At 27.6% G+C, this 15,921-nt stretch overlaps 1 protein-coding gene and 1 long non-coding RNA gene across 2 annotated transcripts in view; one reads left to right on the top strand and one right to left on the bottom strand.

The window, feature by feature from the left end:
• LOC139432642 (uncharacterized) overlaps positions 1 to 9,750 on the bottom strand; it is an 87,185-nt gene extending 77,435 nt beyond the window's left edge. The window contains exon 1 of the long non-coding RNA XR_011642388.1: positions 9,689 to 9,750. This is a non-coding gene — a long non-coding RNA (uncharacterized lncRNA). The remainder of the gene's footprint in view (positions 1 to 9,688) is intronic.
• LOC111419021 (uncharacterized) lies at positions 391 to 9,694 on the top strand. Its single transcript, XM_023051760.2, has 2 exons — positions 391 to 498; positions 8,658 to 9,694. Exons 1-2 carry the CDS (start codon positions 451 to 453, stop codon positions 9,630 to 9,632), a joined length of 1,023 nt encoding a protein of 340 aa, XP_022907528.2. The 5' UTR covers positions 391 to 450; the 3' UTR covers positions 9,633 to 9,694.
• Positions 9,751 to 15,921: the final 6,171 nt, after the last annotated feature.

Here is a 15,921-nt window from a genome sequence, read left to right as displayed (position 1 = left end):
CTCCTTTTTTCCTTCTTTTCAAGTGTATGGTAAAACAGACGGGTAGCGGCCGGACGTCCGTCTCAACACTGAAGACAACGGAAATGGAAAGGACGCCTGCACGGAGGCAATATGTTAAATAGTGGGCGGTTGTGGCATCTCCTCTCTTTATATAACCATGAATATTCAAAAGTAAAAAACTCCGACCTTCGGTTTTATTTTATTCATTAAAAAAATTTTGTTTTCATCGAAAATTAGGATATTCGGAAATGATAACGAAGTAAATGTGGGTTTTTTTAGAAATGTGGTTTAAAATACATTTTTTCTTCGAAAATGCACGAAAGTTTCTTAAAATGTAGGAAGTGGATTTCCGTAAGTATTTAATTTATAAAATTGCGGTTTTATACACTACTTTAAATAGTGTGAGGAAATTTTTTAACATTTAGTTTTAAAACAATCATTCGTGTCATAATGTTGTATAAAATTGTGTTGTTGATTATTTGGATATCAAGTGCTCAGGTAATATATCGTTAAACTATTTTTATTATTTTGTAATTGCTCATATTGTGTTAATATTGATCAAAAAATGTGATCCATAAAGAATTTTAACCCAATTTTTAATTTTTTGTCATAATCCATAAAAGACTTAAATCTCAAAATTTGCACTTTCTATATTGGTTCTTATTATAACTCAAGAACTAAATCTGTTAGGGTGGAATGTTGTGTATCAAAATTGTTTATAAAGAATTAAAAAGTTATAATCCATAATTGTATTTAACCCAGCCATTTTTAATTTTTTGTTATAATTCATAAAACTTAAATTTCAAAATTTACACTTTCCATATTGATTTTTATCATAATTCGAGAATTAAATATGTGGTGCTGGAATATTGTTTATAAAAAACCATAAAATTATAATCCATAATCGTATTCAACCCAATTCTTTTTAATTTTTAATCACAATCCATAAACGTACAAATTTTCAAAAATTGACGTTTTTTATATTAATTTATGTTATAATTGAGAAACTAAGCATGTTGTCCAGAGGAAAAAGTTAATGAAAGTTGTTCGAAAAAACATCATCCATAAATAATTGCAACTCAATCATTTTTAATTTTTTGTCATAATCCATAAAATTGCTAAAATTTCAAAATTGACGTTTTCCACATTAATTTTTGTTATAACTCGAAAACTATCTATGCTGGGGTAAAACTTTGTGTATAAAAATTGTTTATAAAAAACCATCAAATTATAATCCATAATTGTATTCAACCTAATTCTTTTTAATTTTTAGTCATAATCCATAAAAGTACTAAATCGCAAAAATTGATGTTTTCTATACTAATTTATGTTATAATTATGAAATTAAGCATGTTGGGGGAGAATTTTGTTAATAAAAATTGTCCGAAAAACATGAAAGATACATAATCAATAAACATAATTATTTTTAATTCTTATCCATAAAATATAAATGACAAAATCTCAAAATTTATGTTTTTGATTCAAATCTTTATGATAACTCGAGAATTGAGTATGTCCAGAGGAAAAATAGTCTTAATGAAAGTTGTTCAAAAAAACATCATCCATAAATAATTGCAACCCAATCATTTTTAATTTTTTGTCATAATCCATAAAATTGCTAAAATTTCAAAATTGACGTTTTCCACATTAATTTTTGTAATAACTCGAAAACTATCCGTGCTGGGGTAAAACTTTGTGTATAAAAATTGTTTATAAAGAACCATAAAATTATAATCCATAATCGTATTCATCCTAATTCTTTTTAATTTTTAGTCACAATCCATAAAAGTACTAAATCGCAAAAATTGATGTTTTCTATACTAATTTATGTTATAATTCAGAAATTAAGCATATTGGGGAAAATTTTGTTAACAAAAATTGTTCGAAAAACATGAAAGATACATAATCAATAAACATATTCAACATAATCATTTTCAATTTTTATCCATAAGCCATAAATAACCAAAATCTCAAATTTTATGTTTTTGATTCTAATATTTATGACAACTCGATAATTAAGAATGTCCAGAGGAAAAAGTGTTAATGAAAGTTGTTTAAAGAAACATCATCCATAAATAATTGTAACTCAATCATTTTTAATTTTTTGTCATAATCCATAAAACTTCTAAAATTTCAAATTTGACGTTTTTTATATTAATTTTTGTTATAACTCGAAAACTATCCATGCTGGGGTAAAACTTTGTGTATAAAAATTGTTTATAAAGAACCATAAAATTATAGTCCATAATCATATTCAACCTAATTCTTTTTAATTTTTAGTCACAGTCCATAAAAGTACAAAATCGCAAAAATTGATGTTTTCTATGCTAATTTATGTTATAATTTAGAAACTAAGCATGTTGGGGGAGAATTTTGTTAATAAAAATTGTCCGAAAAAAATTAAAAATACATAATTAATAGAAATATTCAACATAATTATTTTTAATTTTTATCCATAAAACATAAATGCCCAAAATCTCAAAATTTATGTTTTTGATTCAAATATTTATGATAACTCGAGAATTGTGTATGTCCAGAGGAAAAAGTGTTAATGAAAGTTGTTTAAAGAAACATCATCCATAAATAATTGTAACCCAATCATTTTTAATTTTTTGTCATAATCCATAAAACTTCTAAAATTTCAAATTTGACGTTTTTTATATTAATTTTTGTTATAACTCGAAAACTATCCATGCTAGGGTAAAACTTTTTGTGTAAAAATTGTTTATAAAAAACCATCAAATTATAATCCATAATCGTATTCAACCTATTTCTTTTTAATTTTTAGTCATAATCCATAAAAATACTAAATCGCAAAAATTGATGTTTTCTATACTAATTTATGTTATAATTACGAAATTAAGCATGTTGGGGGAGAATTTTATACATAATCAATAAACATATTCAACATAATTATTTTCAATTTTTATCCATTTTTATCCATAAGCTATAAATGACCAAAATCTCAAAATTTATGTTTTTGATTCAAATATTTATGATAACTCGAGAATTAAGAATGTCCAGAGGAAAAAGAGTTTATAAAAGTTGTTCAAAAAACATCATCCATAAATAAATTGCAACCCAATCATTTTTAATTTCTTGTCATAATCCATAAAATTGATAAAATTTCAAAATTGACGTTTTGCACATTAATTTTTGTTATAACTCGAAAACTATCCATGTTGGGGTAAAACTTTGTGTATAAAAATTGTTTATAAAGAACCATAAAATTACAATCCATAATCGTATTCAACCTAATTCTTTTTAATTTTTAGTAACAGTCCATAAAAGTACTAAATCGCAAAAATTGATGTTTTCTATGCCAATTTATGTTATAATTTAGAAACTAAGCATGTTGGGGGAGAATTTTGTTAATAAAAATTATCCTAAAAACATGAAAGATACATAATCAATAGAAATATTCAACATAATTATTTTTAATTTTTATCCATAAAGCATAAATGACCAAAATCTCAAAATTTATGTTTTGCTTCAAATATTTATGACAACTTGAGAATTAAGAATGTCCAGGGGAAAAAGTGTTAACGAAAGTTGTTCAAAGAAACATCATCCATAAATAATTGCAACCCAATCATTTTTAATTTTTTGTCATAATCCATAAAACTTCTAAAATTTCAAATTTGACGTTTTCCATATTAATTATTGTAATAACTCGAAAACTATCCATGCTGGGGTAAAACTTTGTGTATAAAAATTGTTTATAAAAAACTATAAAATTATAGTCCATAATCGTATTCAACCTAATTCTTTTTAATTTTTAGTCACAGTCCATAAAAGTACTAAATCGCAAAAATTGATGTTTTCTATACTAATTTATGTTATAATTGAGAAATTAAGCATATTAGGGGAGAATTTTGTTAATAAAAATTGTCCAAAAAACATGAAAGATACATAATCAATAGAAATATTCAACATAATTATTTTTAATTTTTATCCATAAAGCATAAATGACCAAAGTCTCAAAATTTATGTTTTGCTTCAAATATTTATGACAACTTGAGAATTAAGAATGTCCAGAGGAAAAAGTGTTAATGAAATTCGTTAAAACAAACATCATCCATAAATAATTGTAACCCAATCATTTTTATTTTTTTGTCATAATCCATAAAACTGCTAAAATTTAAAAATTGACGTTTTCCACCATAATTTTTGTTATAACTCGAAAACTATCCATGCTGGGGTAAAACTTTGTGTATAATAATTGTTTATAAAAAACTATAAAATTATAGTCCATAATCGTATTCAACCTAATTCTTTTTAATTTTTAGTAACAGTCCATAAAAGTACTAAATCGCAAAAATTGATGTTTTCTATACTAATTTATGTTATAATTGAGAAACTAAGCATGTTGGAGGAGAATTTTGTTAATAAAAATTGTCCGAAAAACATGAAAGATACATAATCAATAAACATATTCAATATAATTATTTTCAATTTTTATCCATAAAGCATAAATACCCAAAATCTCAAAATTTATGTTTTTGATTCAAATATTTATGATAACTCGAGAATTAAGAATGTCCAGAGGAAAAAGAGTTTATAAAAGTTGTTCAAAAAACATCATCCATAAATAAATTGCAACCCAATCATTTTAAATTTTTTGTCATAATCCATAAAATTGATAAAATTTCAAAATTGACGTTTTGCACATTAATTTTTGTTATAACTCGAAACCTACCCATGCTGGGGTAAAACTTTATTTATAAAAATTGTTTATAAAGAACCATAAAATTACAATCCATAATCGTATTCAACCTAATTTTTTTAAATTTTTAGTCACAGTCTATAAAAGTACTAAATCGCAAAAATTTATGTTTTCTATACTAATTTATGTTATAATTACGAAATTAAGCATGTTGGGGGAGAATTTTGTTAATAAAAATTGTCGGAAAAACATGAAAGATACATAATCAATAAACATATTCAGTATAATTATTTTCAATTTTTATCCATAAAGTATAAATGCCCAAAATCTCAAAATTGATGTTTTTGATTCAAATATTTATGACAACTCGAGAATTGAGAATGTCCAGAGGAAAAAGTGTTAATGAAAGTTGTTCAAAGAAACATCATCCATAAATAATTGTAACCCAATCATTTTTAATTTTTTGTCATAATCCATAAAACTTCTAAAATTTCAAATTTGACGTTTTTTATATTAATTTTTGTTATAACTCGAAAACTATCTATGCTAGGGTAAAACTTTGTATGTAAAAATTGTTTATAAAGAACCATAAAATTATAATCCATAATCGTATTCAACCTAACTCTTTTTAATTTTTAGTCACAGTCCATAAAAGTACTAAATCGCAAAAATTGATGTTTTCTATGCTAATTTATGTTATAATTTAGAAACTAAGCATGTTGGGGGAGAATTTTGTTAATAAAAATTGTCCGAAAAATATGAAAGATACATAATCAATAAACATATTTAGCATAATTATTTTCAATTTTTATCCATAAAGCATAAATGCCCAAAATCTCAAAATTTATGTTTTTATTCAAATATTTATGACTACTCGAGAATTAACAATGTCCAGAGGAAAAAGTGTTAATGAAAGTTGTTGAAAAAAACATCATCCATAAATAATTGTAACCCAATCATTTTTAATTTTTTATCATAATCCATAAAACTTCTAAAATTTCTAAATTGACGTTTTCCACATTAATTTTTGTTATAACTCGAAAACTATCCATGTTGGGGTAAAACTTTGTGTATAAAAATTGTTTATAAAGAACCATAAAATTATAATCCAAAATCGTATTCAACCTAACACTTTTTAATTTTTAGTCACAGTCCATAAAAGTACTAAATCGCAAAAATTGATGTTTTGTATGCTAATTTATGTTATAATTGAGAAATTAAGCATATTGGGGAAAATTTTGTTAATAAAAATTGTTCGAAAAACATGATCAATAAACATATTCAACATAATTATTTTCAATTTTTATCCATAAAGCATAAATGCCCAAAATCTCAAAATTTATGTTTTTGATTCAAATATTTATGACAACTCGAGAATTGAGAATGTCCAGAGGAAAAAGTGTTAATGAAATTTGTTGAAAGAAACATCATCCATAAATAATTGTAACCCAATCATTTTTAATTTTTTGTCGTAATCAATAAAACTGCTAAAATTTCAAAATTGACGTTTTCCACATTAATTTTGTTATAACTCGAAAACTATCCATGCTGGGGTAAAACTTTGTGTGTGAAAATTATTTATAAAGAACCATAAAATTATAATCCATAATCATATTCAACCCAATTCTTTTTAATTTTTAGTCACAGTCCATAAAAGTACTAAATCGCAAAAATTGATGTTTTCTATAGTAATTTATGTTATAATTTAGAAACTAAGCATGTTGGGGGAGAATTTTGTTAATAAAAATTGTCCGAAAAACATGAAAGATATATAATCAATAGACATATTCAATATAATTATTTTTAATTTTTATCCATAAAACATAAATGACCAAAATCTCAAAATTTATGTTTTTGATTCAAATATTTATGATAACTCGAGAATTAAGAATGTCCAGAGGAAAAAGTGTTAATGAAAGTTGTTCAAAGAAACATCATCTATAAACAATAATTGTAACCCAATCATTTTTAATTTTTTTGTCATAATCCATAAAACTTCTAAAATTTCAAAATTGACGTTTTCCACATTAATTTTTGTTATAACTCGAAAACTATCCATGCTGGGGTAAAACTTTGTGTATAAAAATTGTTTATAAAGAACCATAAAATTATAATCCATAATCATATTCAACCTAATTCTTTTTAATTTTTAGTCACAGTCCATAAAAGTACTAAATCGCAAAAATTGATGTTTTGTAGGCTAATTTATGTTATAATTTAGAAACTAAGCATGTTGGGGGAGAATTTTGTTAATAAAAATTGTCCGAAAAACATGAAAGATATATAATCAATAGACATATTCAATATAATTATTTTTAATTTTTATCCATAAAGCATAAATGACCAAAAACTCAAAATTTATGTTTTTGATTCAAATATTTATAACAACTTGAGAATTAAGAATGTCCAGAGGAAAAAGTGTTAATGAAAGTTGTTGACAAAACATCATCCATAAATAATTGCAACCCAATCATTTTTAATTTTTTGTCATAATCCATAAAACTTCTAAAATTTCTAAATTGACGTTTTCCACATTAATTTTTGTTATAACTCGAAAACTATCCATGTTGGGGTAAAACTTTGTGTATAAAAATTGTTTATAAAGAACCATAAAATTATAATCCAAAATCGTATTCAACCTAACATTTTTTAATTTTTAGTCACAGTCCATAAAAGTACTAAATCGCAAAAATTGATGTTTTGTATGCTAATTTATGTTATAATTGAGAAATTAAGCATATTAGGGGAAAATTTTGTTAATAAAAATTGTCCTAAAAACATGAAAGATACATAATCAATAAACATATTCAACATAATTAATTTTACTTTTTATCCATAAAGCATAAATGACCAAAAACTCAAAATTTATGTTTTTGATTCAAATATTTATGACAACTTGAGAATTAAGAATGCCCAGAGGAAAAAGTGTTAATGAAAGTTGTTCAAAAAAACATCATCCATAAATAATTGCAACCTAATAATTTTAAATTTTTTGTCATAATCCATAAAATTGCTAAAATTTCAAAATTGACGTTTTTAATATTACTTTTTGTTATAACTCGAAAACTATCCATGCTGGGGTAAAACTTTGTGTATAAAAATTGTTTATAAAGAACCATAAAATTATAATTCAAAATCGTATTCATCCCAATTCTTTTTAATTGTTGATCATAATCCATAAAGTTTCTAAATTTAAAAATTGACGTTTTTCATATTAATTTTGTTTATAACTCGAGAACTAATCTTGTTAGGGTGGAATGTTGAATAAGAAAAGATCCAAGAAATTATAATTCATAATCGTATTTAACCCAATTATTTATAATTTTTGTCCATAAACCATAAAATTCTTAAGTCTTATGTGTCCAAAATCTCTAAATTTATGTTTTTAATTTCAATTTTTATTATAACTCAAAAATTAAAAATGCCCAGAAGAGAAAATGTCAATAAAAATTGTTTATAATGAATCAAAAACATCATCCATAAACAATTTTCCAACCCAGCCATTTCTTATTTTTGTCATAATCCATAAAACGACTTAAATTTCAAAATTGATATTTTCAATTATAACTCGAGAACTAAACATGCTAGGGTGAAATGTTGTATATAAAAATAATTTATAAGGAACCAAAGAATAATAATCCATAACCTAAAATCTTTTTAATTTTTGTCCATAATCCTTAAAATTACTAAATCTCAATGTTAACATTTTCCACATTAATTTTAGCTATAACTAGGAAACGAAACATGTTGGAGAGAATGTTGTTAATAAAAATTGCTTGTAAAACATCAAAAATGCATAATCCATAAACGTATTCATCATAATTATTTTCAATTTTCATCCATAATCCATACAATCCCAAAGTTTCAAAGTTAATACTTTTAAATTTAGTTTTTATTATAACTCAAAAATTAAAAACTTTTAGAATTAACACGATATGAGCACCAAATTATAAAATATATTTCATGATACATATTTTTTTAACACTTTTAGGGTGACATCCCAGCCTATTTCTTCCAATTATTTTCATTCGAATGTCCAAAAGGATTTATTCAAAATGGATTGAATTGTCTGATACCCAGCCATAATTTCTGCCCGGATATAAACAAGTTAAACACTTTCTATTACATCACTCCCAAGAAAAGCAATGACTTAGAACACGTTATTAAAAATAGCAAACATTTTTGCAAATACTCAATAAGCAAATTTTTTGAAGTGGAGAATTCAAATAATTGGGTGACGATTAATTTTGCAACCGATGAAGACACAAATAAACCGAATTTGTATCTAGATGTAATTTCTATTGAAGAAATAAATAATTTAGATAAGAAAGTTCATTGTTATACGGATAGATATGGGAAAAATATGCGTAAAGTTAAATTAAGCAATGTTTTTAAATTAGAGGGAAGAACAAGATTTTTGTTAGAAATTGATGATACTCTTTCGAGATATGTTTGTTATTTTTTGGACGCCGGAAAAATAAAGCCGAAATTTACCGCACCAGCTTTGGCAAGTACACGAGCTAATAACATCTTTATACCAGATTACGAACCATCTTGCATCGATGATCTTGAAAACATCACATCGATTAAATCTTTTGAGAAATTAAATGACGATTTTATAAACAAAGAAAATATCGACGATTTAATCACAAACATTTCCGATTTAATTTTACCTTTGGTGTGTTTTGGATTAAACACTAACATTACAAGCGATAAATATTGTTTTCCAACTGTTAGTGGAAAAGAGAACGAAATTAATTGGCCCTTAACACCAGCGATGTCTTGGTCTGTACCAGTTGAACCTTGTTATGACGAAGAAGGTGATCCAATAACTAGGAAGTGTATTTTAGATGAAGATGGTCCTCGATGGGAGGAAGTTGTTAATGATTATTGTGAGATAAATGATTATTATGATGATTATGCTTTTGAAGATATAGATCAATTAGAATCTGCCGAAGTTTATTAAAATGCCGAAATTAAAATTGTAATTTTAATAAAAATAAAAAAAATAAATAAACTCACTTTTAATTGATGAAAAAAATAAATCTCAAACGAAAAAAAAATCAGTTGTAAACATCTCACCACACCAAACATAACTAACCCTTTTTTAAAAAGTACAAACCTTTTTCGACATCCCTTCAATTATTATTGGCAAACCTTTGAGGTAGAAAAACGCCCAGTATTGTTGTGAGGACCGTCCCCATCATGTGGTACAACCCAAAACTGTCCCTTCCTGTCCCTTTTCCTCCAATGACACGGTTTCAAACCCCCTACATTAAACGAAATTAACATAAAAGAATTTTATGCACAACAAATTATTTATATTATTTGATCGAAATTGAGAAAGCAAAAATTTTAAAATTAGTTACAAGAAAATAGGAATAAAAAGTCGATTCAACCCACGTGTACCATTGTGTTCATCCTACTTATGTTCGCTCACTAACGAAGCGTATGTCACACCTGGTCTCAACCTAATTTGAATTTTTCTTTGGTCACGTGGGTTGTAGAATCGGAGGAGGGCAAAGCAGGAAGGGTTGGGATGCATACATTAAAAAGAAGCATCTGCATCCGCCCCGTTTCATCCTGGACCCTTGGAGGATCATTTGGACCTTCATCGTCATCGGTGAAAGGACGCGGCAGGTGTGTCACCTATTTTTTTTTTATCTGAAATTCCCGAACCCCATTAGCTTATCTGATTACGAGGATAATGTGCGGGCGAAAAGAATTTTAGTGTCACACCACTAACCGAAAGTTTTCTTCCCTTTTTATTCAGATTGGGTTTCTATTCTCCCTTTCGTAAAACAATTTTTTTACGAGGTTTAGTCTCAGGTAGAAAAAGGTGAAATGTTCTTTTGTGTACGAAGAAAAAGTGGGTCAATTGATACAAGTCATCGACCCTAAAAGGGGTTCATTTACTTCCGATTTCTATATTAACTAAAATTCAAGGTTTACTTTTTAAAACAATTCTGATTTTCAGTTTTTTTACAGCTTCTACTAATCACCTCAATTTCATTATGTTAAGATAAACTGCAAATATGTACCAAGGACAATCAATTATTCAAAATCTCCTTTTGCTATTTTGTGCTGTTTTGCCGAATGACTTAACTGATTTTGAGGTGATTAATACATTTTTCTTTCCACTCCTGTTATTAGTATCCTAAAGAGTTGGTTCTATCGCAGCTAAAATTGAAATATTTGTTGCCCAAATACATACTTGACATCTATATCATATATTCCTGAATACAACCTGGTAATATCAATACCAACACAGGATTTGCAACCTATTACAATACTTTCAGCATTGCTTAAGGTACTTCAGAAGTGATTGTCAATGAGCTTTTTGGTCACGACAACAATCATAATATTTAACTTTCCAGACAATACTGTTTTAGAAAAAAACTATAGCTCAGCTACTGCGCTGCTAAATCTAACAGATGATATGTTTAGATTCTTTGTTGAGGAAAACTCAACCACCGTAATTCTCTAAAACTTCACTAAGGCTTTTGACATATTAATACTACAGTATGTCCACGGAATTTTATCGAAAAATGTTAATGTTGATAAAAAGTTTTGCTAGTTCTTAGAGTAAGATTGGGATAGAAACATTTAACATATTTTATACGCGGTGTTCAGAAAATTGAAAAAACTTTAAATGGAAAAAATCCATTAATTTAAATCTGGACTCCTAGTCTAACCATTGTCTAACCGTTGCCGAATAATGTGCTGGGCATCCATCTTGTTGAAAATAAAATGAACGACTGTATTCTAATGGAAGATTGTCTAATTCACTGTCGAGGAAGTTTCTTAACATAGCTAAATAGCTATTCGCATTACAAGTAGTGTCAAAGAAGTATGGCCCTATTCTAAATATGGCACTACTCCAATATCGTGCATGTTGCGAAGCCACACCATTGGTCGAAAAAGTTGATTCATCAGAAAACATTATTTTCTTATGAAATCCTCTTTCCATACTGCCAATCCACAAACAAAAATCCAAACGTTTTGCTCCATCGCCGATTTCCAAAACATGATTATAAACTGGCTTGTATGGATGTATCTTGTTGTGTTTTAATATCTTCTGAATTTGCGATTTTTTAACAAATTGGAGTTTTTCAGCTCTTCTTCTTAATGATAATTTCGGGTGTACATCATTTTCATCGTATCTCTTCTTTTCTCTAGGTATTCGCAACAATGACCCAGTGCTTAAAAACTTCAAAATTATTTTACGGCAAGTAGTCTCAAAAACGTACACATTGAGGAATTTTTCATTAAAGTCCTGAATAACTCGACAATAACATTTTTCGCCTTTCCCATAACATTGCACCAAGTAAATTTTTTGCTGTAAAGTAAGCATTTTAAGCTGACAATACTACGGCTAATAAAGTATAAAAGCGTCAATAAAGCTTGTAACTATCAACGCCTACTAGTACAAAAATGATCACAAATAAATAAAAGTAGGCCGATTTTTTCGAAAATTGGTATTAGAGACTAACTTATTTCCATATCTTTTCAAATAAATGCACTTTACTTTTGTACCATTTAAAGTTTTTTCAATTTTCTGAACACCCATCTTACCCTAAGAACTAGCAAAATTTTTTGTCAAGATTAACTTTTTTCGATAAAATTAAAAATAAAAAAGTTTTTCCTATTCAACACCTTTTCCGTAGACATACTGTATATATATTATCTTGTGGATATGTGGAAGTCACTCAGGATAAATGGTGATTCACCAACAGTTTTGCTTATAAATCATAATAAAACGTTAAGATTTTTTTGCCTTAAGAAGTAATTTAAAGTATTTTAATACTTGAAAGTTCTGCTAAAATCTTTTGATCATCTCGGAATGTTTTATAGTAGAGCTATGAGCTCTGTTTTTGTGTAGTTTTTTCCATTTGGACCCTTGGGCGATTTTGCACCTCGAGCATAAAACTGCAGTTAAAATTTGCTCCATATGCTGTATGGATGATTTTATGATGATCATAAAGCACATGACAGAAACTCTAGACAAGGAATGCTGACACAGAACCTGCAATGGCAAACCATGCTATAAGACAACACTATTTCAATTTGCCTTTACCTAAACATGAGTAAGGTTTCTTTCAATCTTAGGAAGGAGCAAGTTGTTCCACCTCTCATTATTACATACTTCCATTATTCACTACTTATTACGTTAGAGGAGTATTATCTTAGTCTTTGAACAGCGTTGAAGACAACTTGTTTGCTATTAAAGAGTTGAGTTGGGTTGGCTTAGGTTGAGGTGGGTTGGGTTGGGTTTTGTATAGTTGCATTATACTTAAAATATCTGAAACCACGAAGCAGTTGAGTCTGCAATTAGCTGAGAACAAAGCGGAAATGACTATTTCAAGGGCAAGAATAGATTAACACTAATGAAGATAAAGGTTCAACAACTGATGATAAAGAAATCACAGTCAGTGAAACTATAGCTTTTTTGGACAAAAATCTGCGTATGGTGGACAACTTAAAAATGGTGACCGAAAAATGTTCGAAAATACTCAACAACCTAACGATGTTTATGTTCAAAAAAGAAGTGCTGAAACCTTCTATCTAAATATACCCATTTCCATTAGAAAAGAAAGCAAGAACAGAAAGTATGAAGAAAGCAACATGACCAATCTCATAGTCAAAACAGAATTAAGAAGGAATAAGAGCCTAACAAATTTATGCCAAGACAGTACTACACAAGCTGGCCTAGGTAGTTCAAGTTCCTTAAGGCCAAGGTAATTTGAGAAAATTTTAGTCGATAACCCGAATCCTTCCTCAGCAGAGTTTTGAACTCTTAGCCGAAGCATAGTTTTCACCTTCCATCACTAATCTTCATCATCATCACTCTTCTTTATGATTAGATTGGGTTGGATTAGGTTGAATTGCGGAATGAAATTATTCTACTTCCGACTCTATGGGCATTTGTAGCCTTATTTCAAAGATGTTAAGTTTGAGGTTATTGCAGATTACTCGTCCCTTATTGCTTCAAAACCTCAATTAACCTGTAAGTGGTTCGACTTATTGAGAAGCTCGAATGCAATACGATTTCCGTATTATCCATCGTAATGCAAAAGAATAGGTTGTTCCATAAGCTATTGAATTGAATAAGTTTGACACAAGTGGGTGAAATGAAATACACAAATTGATTCTCAGTAAGTCTATTAGGATCTTCTAATTGTGTAGTATCTGGTGATCAACATTATAAATATATTAAGGAAGATTTAATTAGAGTTTTATCCTTAGCGCTTTTTATCCACTTTGATATGCTGTTTCTTTGACCATGTATTGAGTCGTTGAGCAGAAGATATAAGGTACTCCTCACGTATATGATATCCTTAATATGTATTCGCTAAAATTAGATATTCTTGAAAGAGAAGTAAATATTGAAAGTGGAAGACTAGATACACTTGACGGAGGTCTAAACACTGAGTTAAATGTTGAAAATAGACTACTGGAGCCTGAGGCAGAGCACTAAATACTGAAATGAAAGGATAGATACTTTTGGCAAAGGATTAAATTCTGAAAATAGAAGTGTACGCGCTCTTGACAGAGGACTAAAAATTGAACATGGAAGACTAGATACTCTTGGCATAGGATTAAATACTGAAACTGATAATGGACGACTACATAACCTTAGCAGAAGATTAAATACTACGGAAGACTATGTACTGTTCGTCAAAGACGAAATACTGTTGGCAAAATACTAAATACTGTTGGTAAAAGGATGCTATAACCTCGTTATTGATTACCGAAATACCTGATAGAACCTGATGTAACTATAATACATAATAGAAGATAAGATACCGTTTGTAAAAGACTACTTATCGCTTGTAGAACACTAGACGCTGTTAGCAAAACCACAAAAATTAATTTATCTTTACTTAAAGTCCTAAATTCTATGAAAATCATAAATGAGGTTTTGGCTAAAGGACCACTTTTATATTGCGATTTCGCTAAAATTTAACAGTTACTTTGCAGTCTACTGTACGATGCAGTATCTACATTTTTGACGCAACTATCAAATCATCTACAAACAAATCTAGTCTTTCATCTTCAGTATATAGCCCTCTACCAAAATTATCTAGTCTTCCATTACCAAAATCCATTCTTCTGCTACAGTATCTAGGCTTCTGCGAGCAATATCTATTCTTCTGCAAGCAATAATCAGTCTTCTATTGGCAATATTTAGTCTTTTGATAGCAATATCCAATCTTCTGCAAGCAGTATCTAAACTTCTGTTAGCAATTTCTAGTAGTAGTTTCGTAACTACGGTTACTGCATTTATATATTGCGAGTTATTTGAAATTCTCTGTATAATGATTTAATACAATGATGCCAAATGTTAAAAATTGATCATAAAATAGGTTGATTTATGATTAATTTTATATCTCTTGGAGGAATTGAGATATTTCTATATATGATATCTTAAAAGAAAGCTTAAATAATAAGGAATTAGATGTAATATAGTCCATTTTAATACCATATATAGAACGGTTGTTATCGAGTTACTTGGTACAGCTTCAAACATTTAAGGAGAAAATCTAATTTTAATTTATATCATTTGAACCGATTGAGATATTTTTATGTTTTATATCACAAATTGAAGCTTAATTAATAACGATTCGAATGCAATATGTCTCGTTTTAATCTAATGTGTAGATCGTGTATTATCAGGTTTTTCGTTTTAGCTTAAAATGGGAAAAATCTTAATTGATACAATCTTTTTGATAACTCTTGGAAAAATCGAGATATATCAATGGGTGATATCTTAAAAGAAAACTCATTTAATAAGAATTTCAACGCAATATGACTTGTTATGTTCGAATTTTTCGATATCTATCAAATCGAGTTACTCAAAAATGACATAATTGATTAAAACACCTTTAAACTTAACTTTATATATCTTGTGGAAAAATGAAGATATTTCTATATGTGATATCTTAAAAGAAAGCTTAAATAATAAGGAATTAGATGTAATATAGCCCATTTTAATACCATATATAGAACGGTTGTTATCAAGTTACTTGGTACAGCTTCAAATATTTAAGGAGAAAATCAAATTTTATTTTATATCATTTGAACGGATTGATATATTTTTATGTTTTATATCACAAATTGAAGCTTAATTAATAACGATTCAAATGTAATAAGTCTCGTTTTAATCTAATGTATAGATCGTTTATTATCAGGTTTTTCATTTTAGCTTAAAATGGGAAAAATCTTAATTGATAGAAGCTTTTTGATAACTCTTG

Source organism: Onthophagus taurus, chromosome 1 (genome assembly GCF_036711975.1).
Source record: "Onthophagus taurus isolate NC chromosome 1, IU_Otau_3.0, whole genome shotgun sequence".
NCBI lineage: Eukaryota > Metazoa > Arthropoda > Insecta > Coleoptera > Scarabaeidae > Onthophagus > Onthophagus taurus.
The sequence above is the reverse complement of the archived record's forward strand: the minus strand, read 5'-3'. Positions and strand labels throughout refer to the sequence as shown.

Bases quoted from the DNA above. Each gene is read 5' to 3' on its own strand.
- LOC111419021 (XM_023051760.2), top strand. From the start codon at position 451: ATGTTGTATAAAATTGTGTTGTTGATTATTTGGATATCAAGTGCTCAG. The intron at 499-8,657 runs GTAATATATCGT...TAACACTTTTAG, and splicing joins TTTGGATATCAAGTGCTCAG to GGTGACATCCCAGCCTATTT.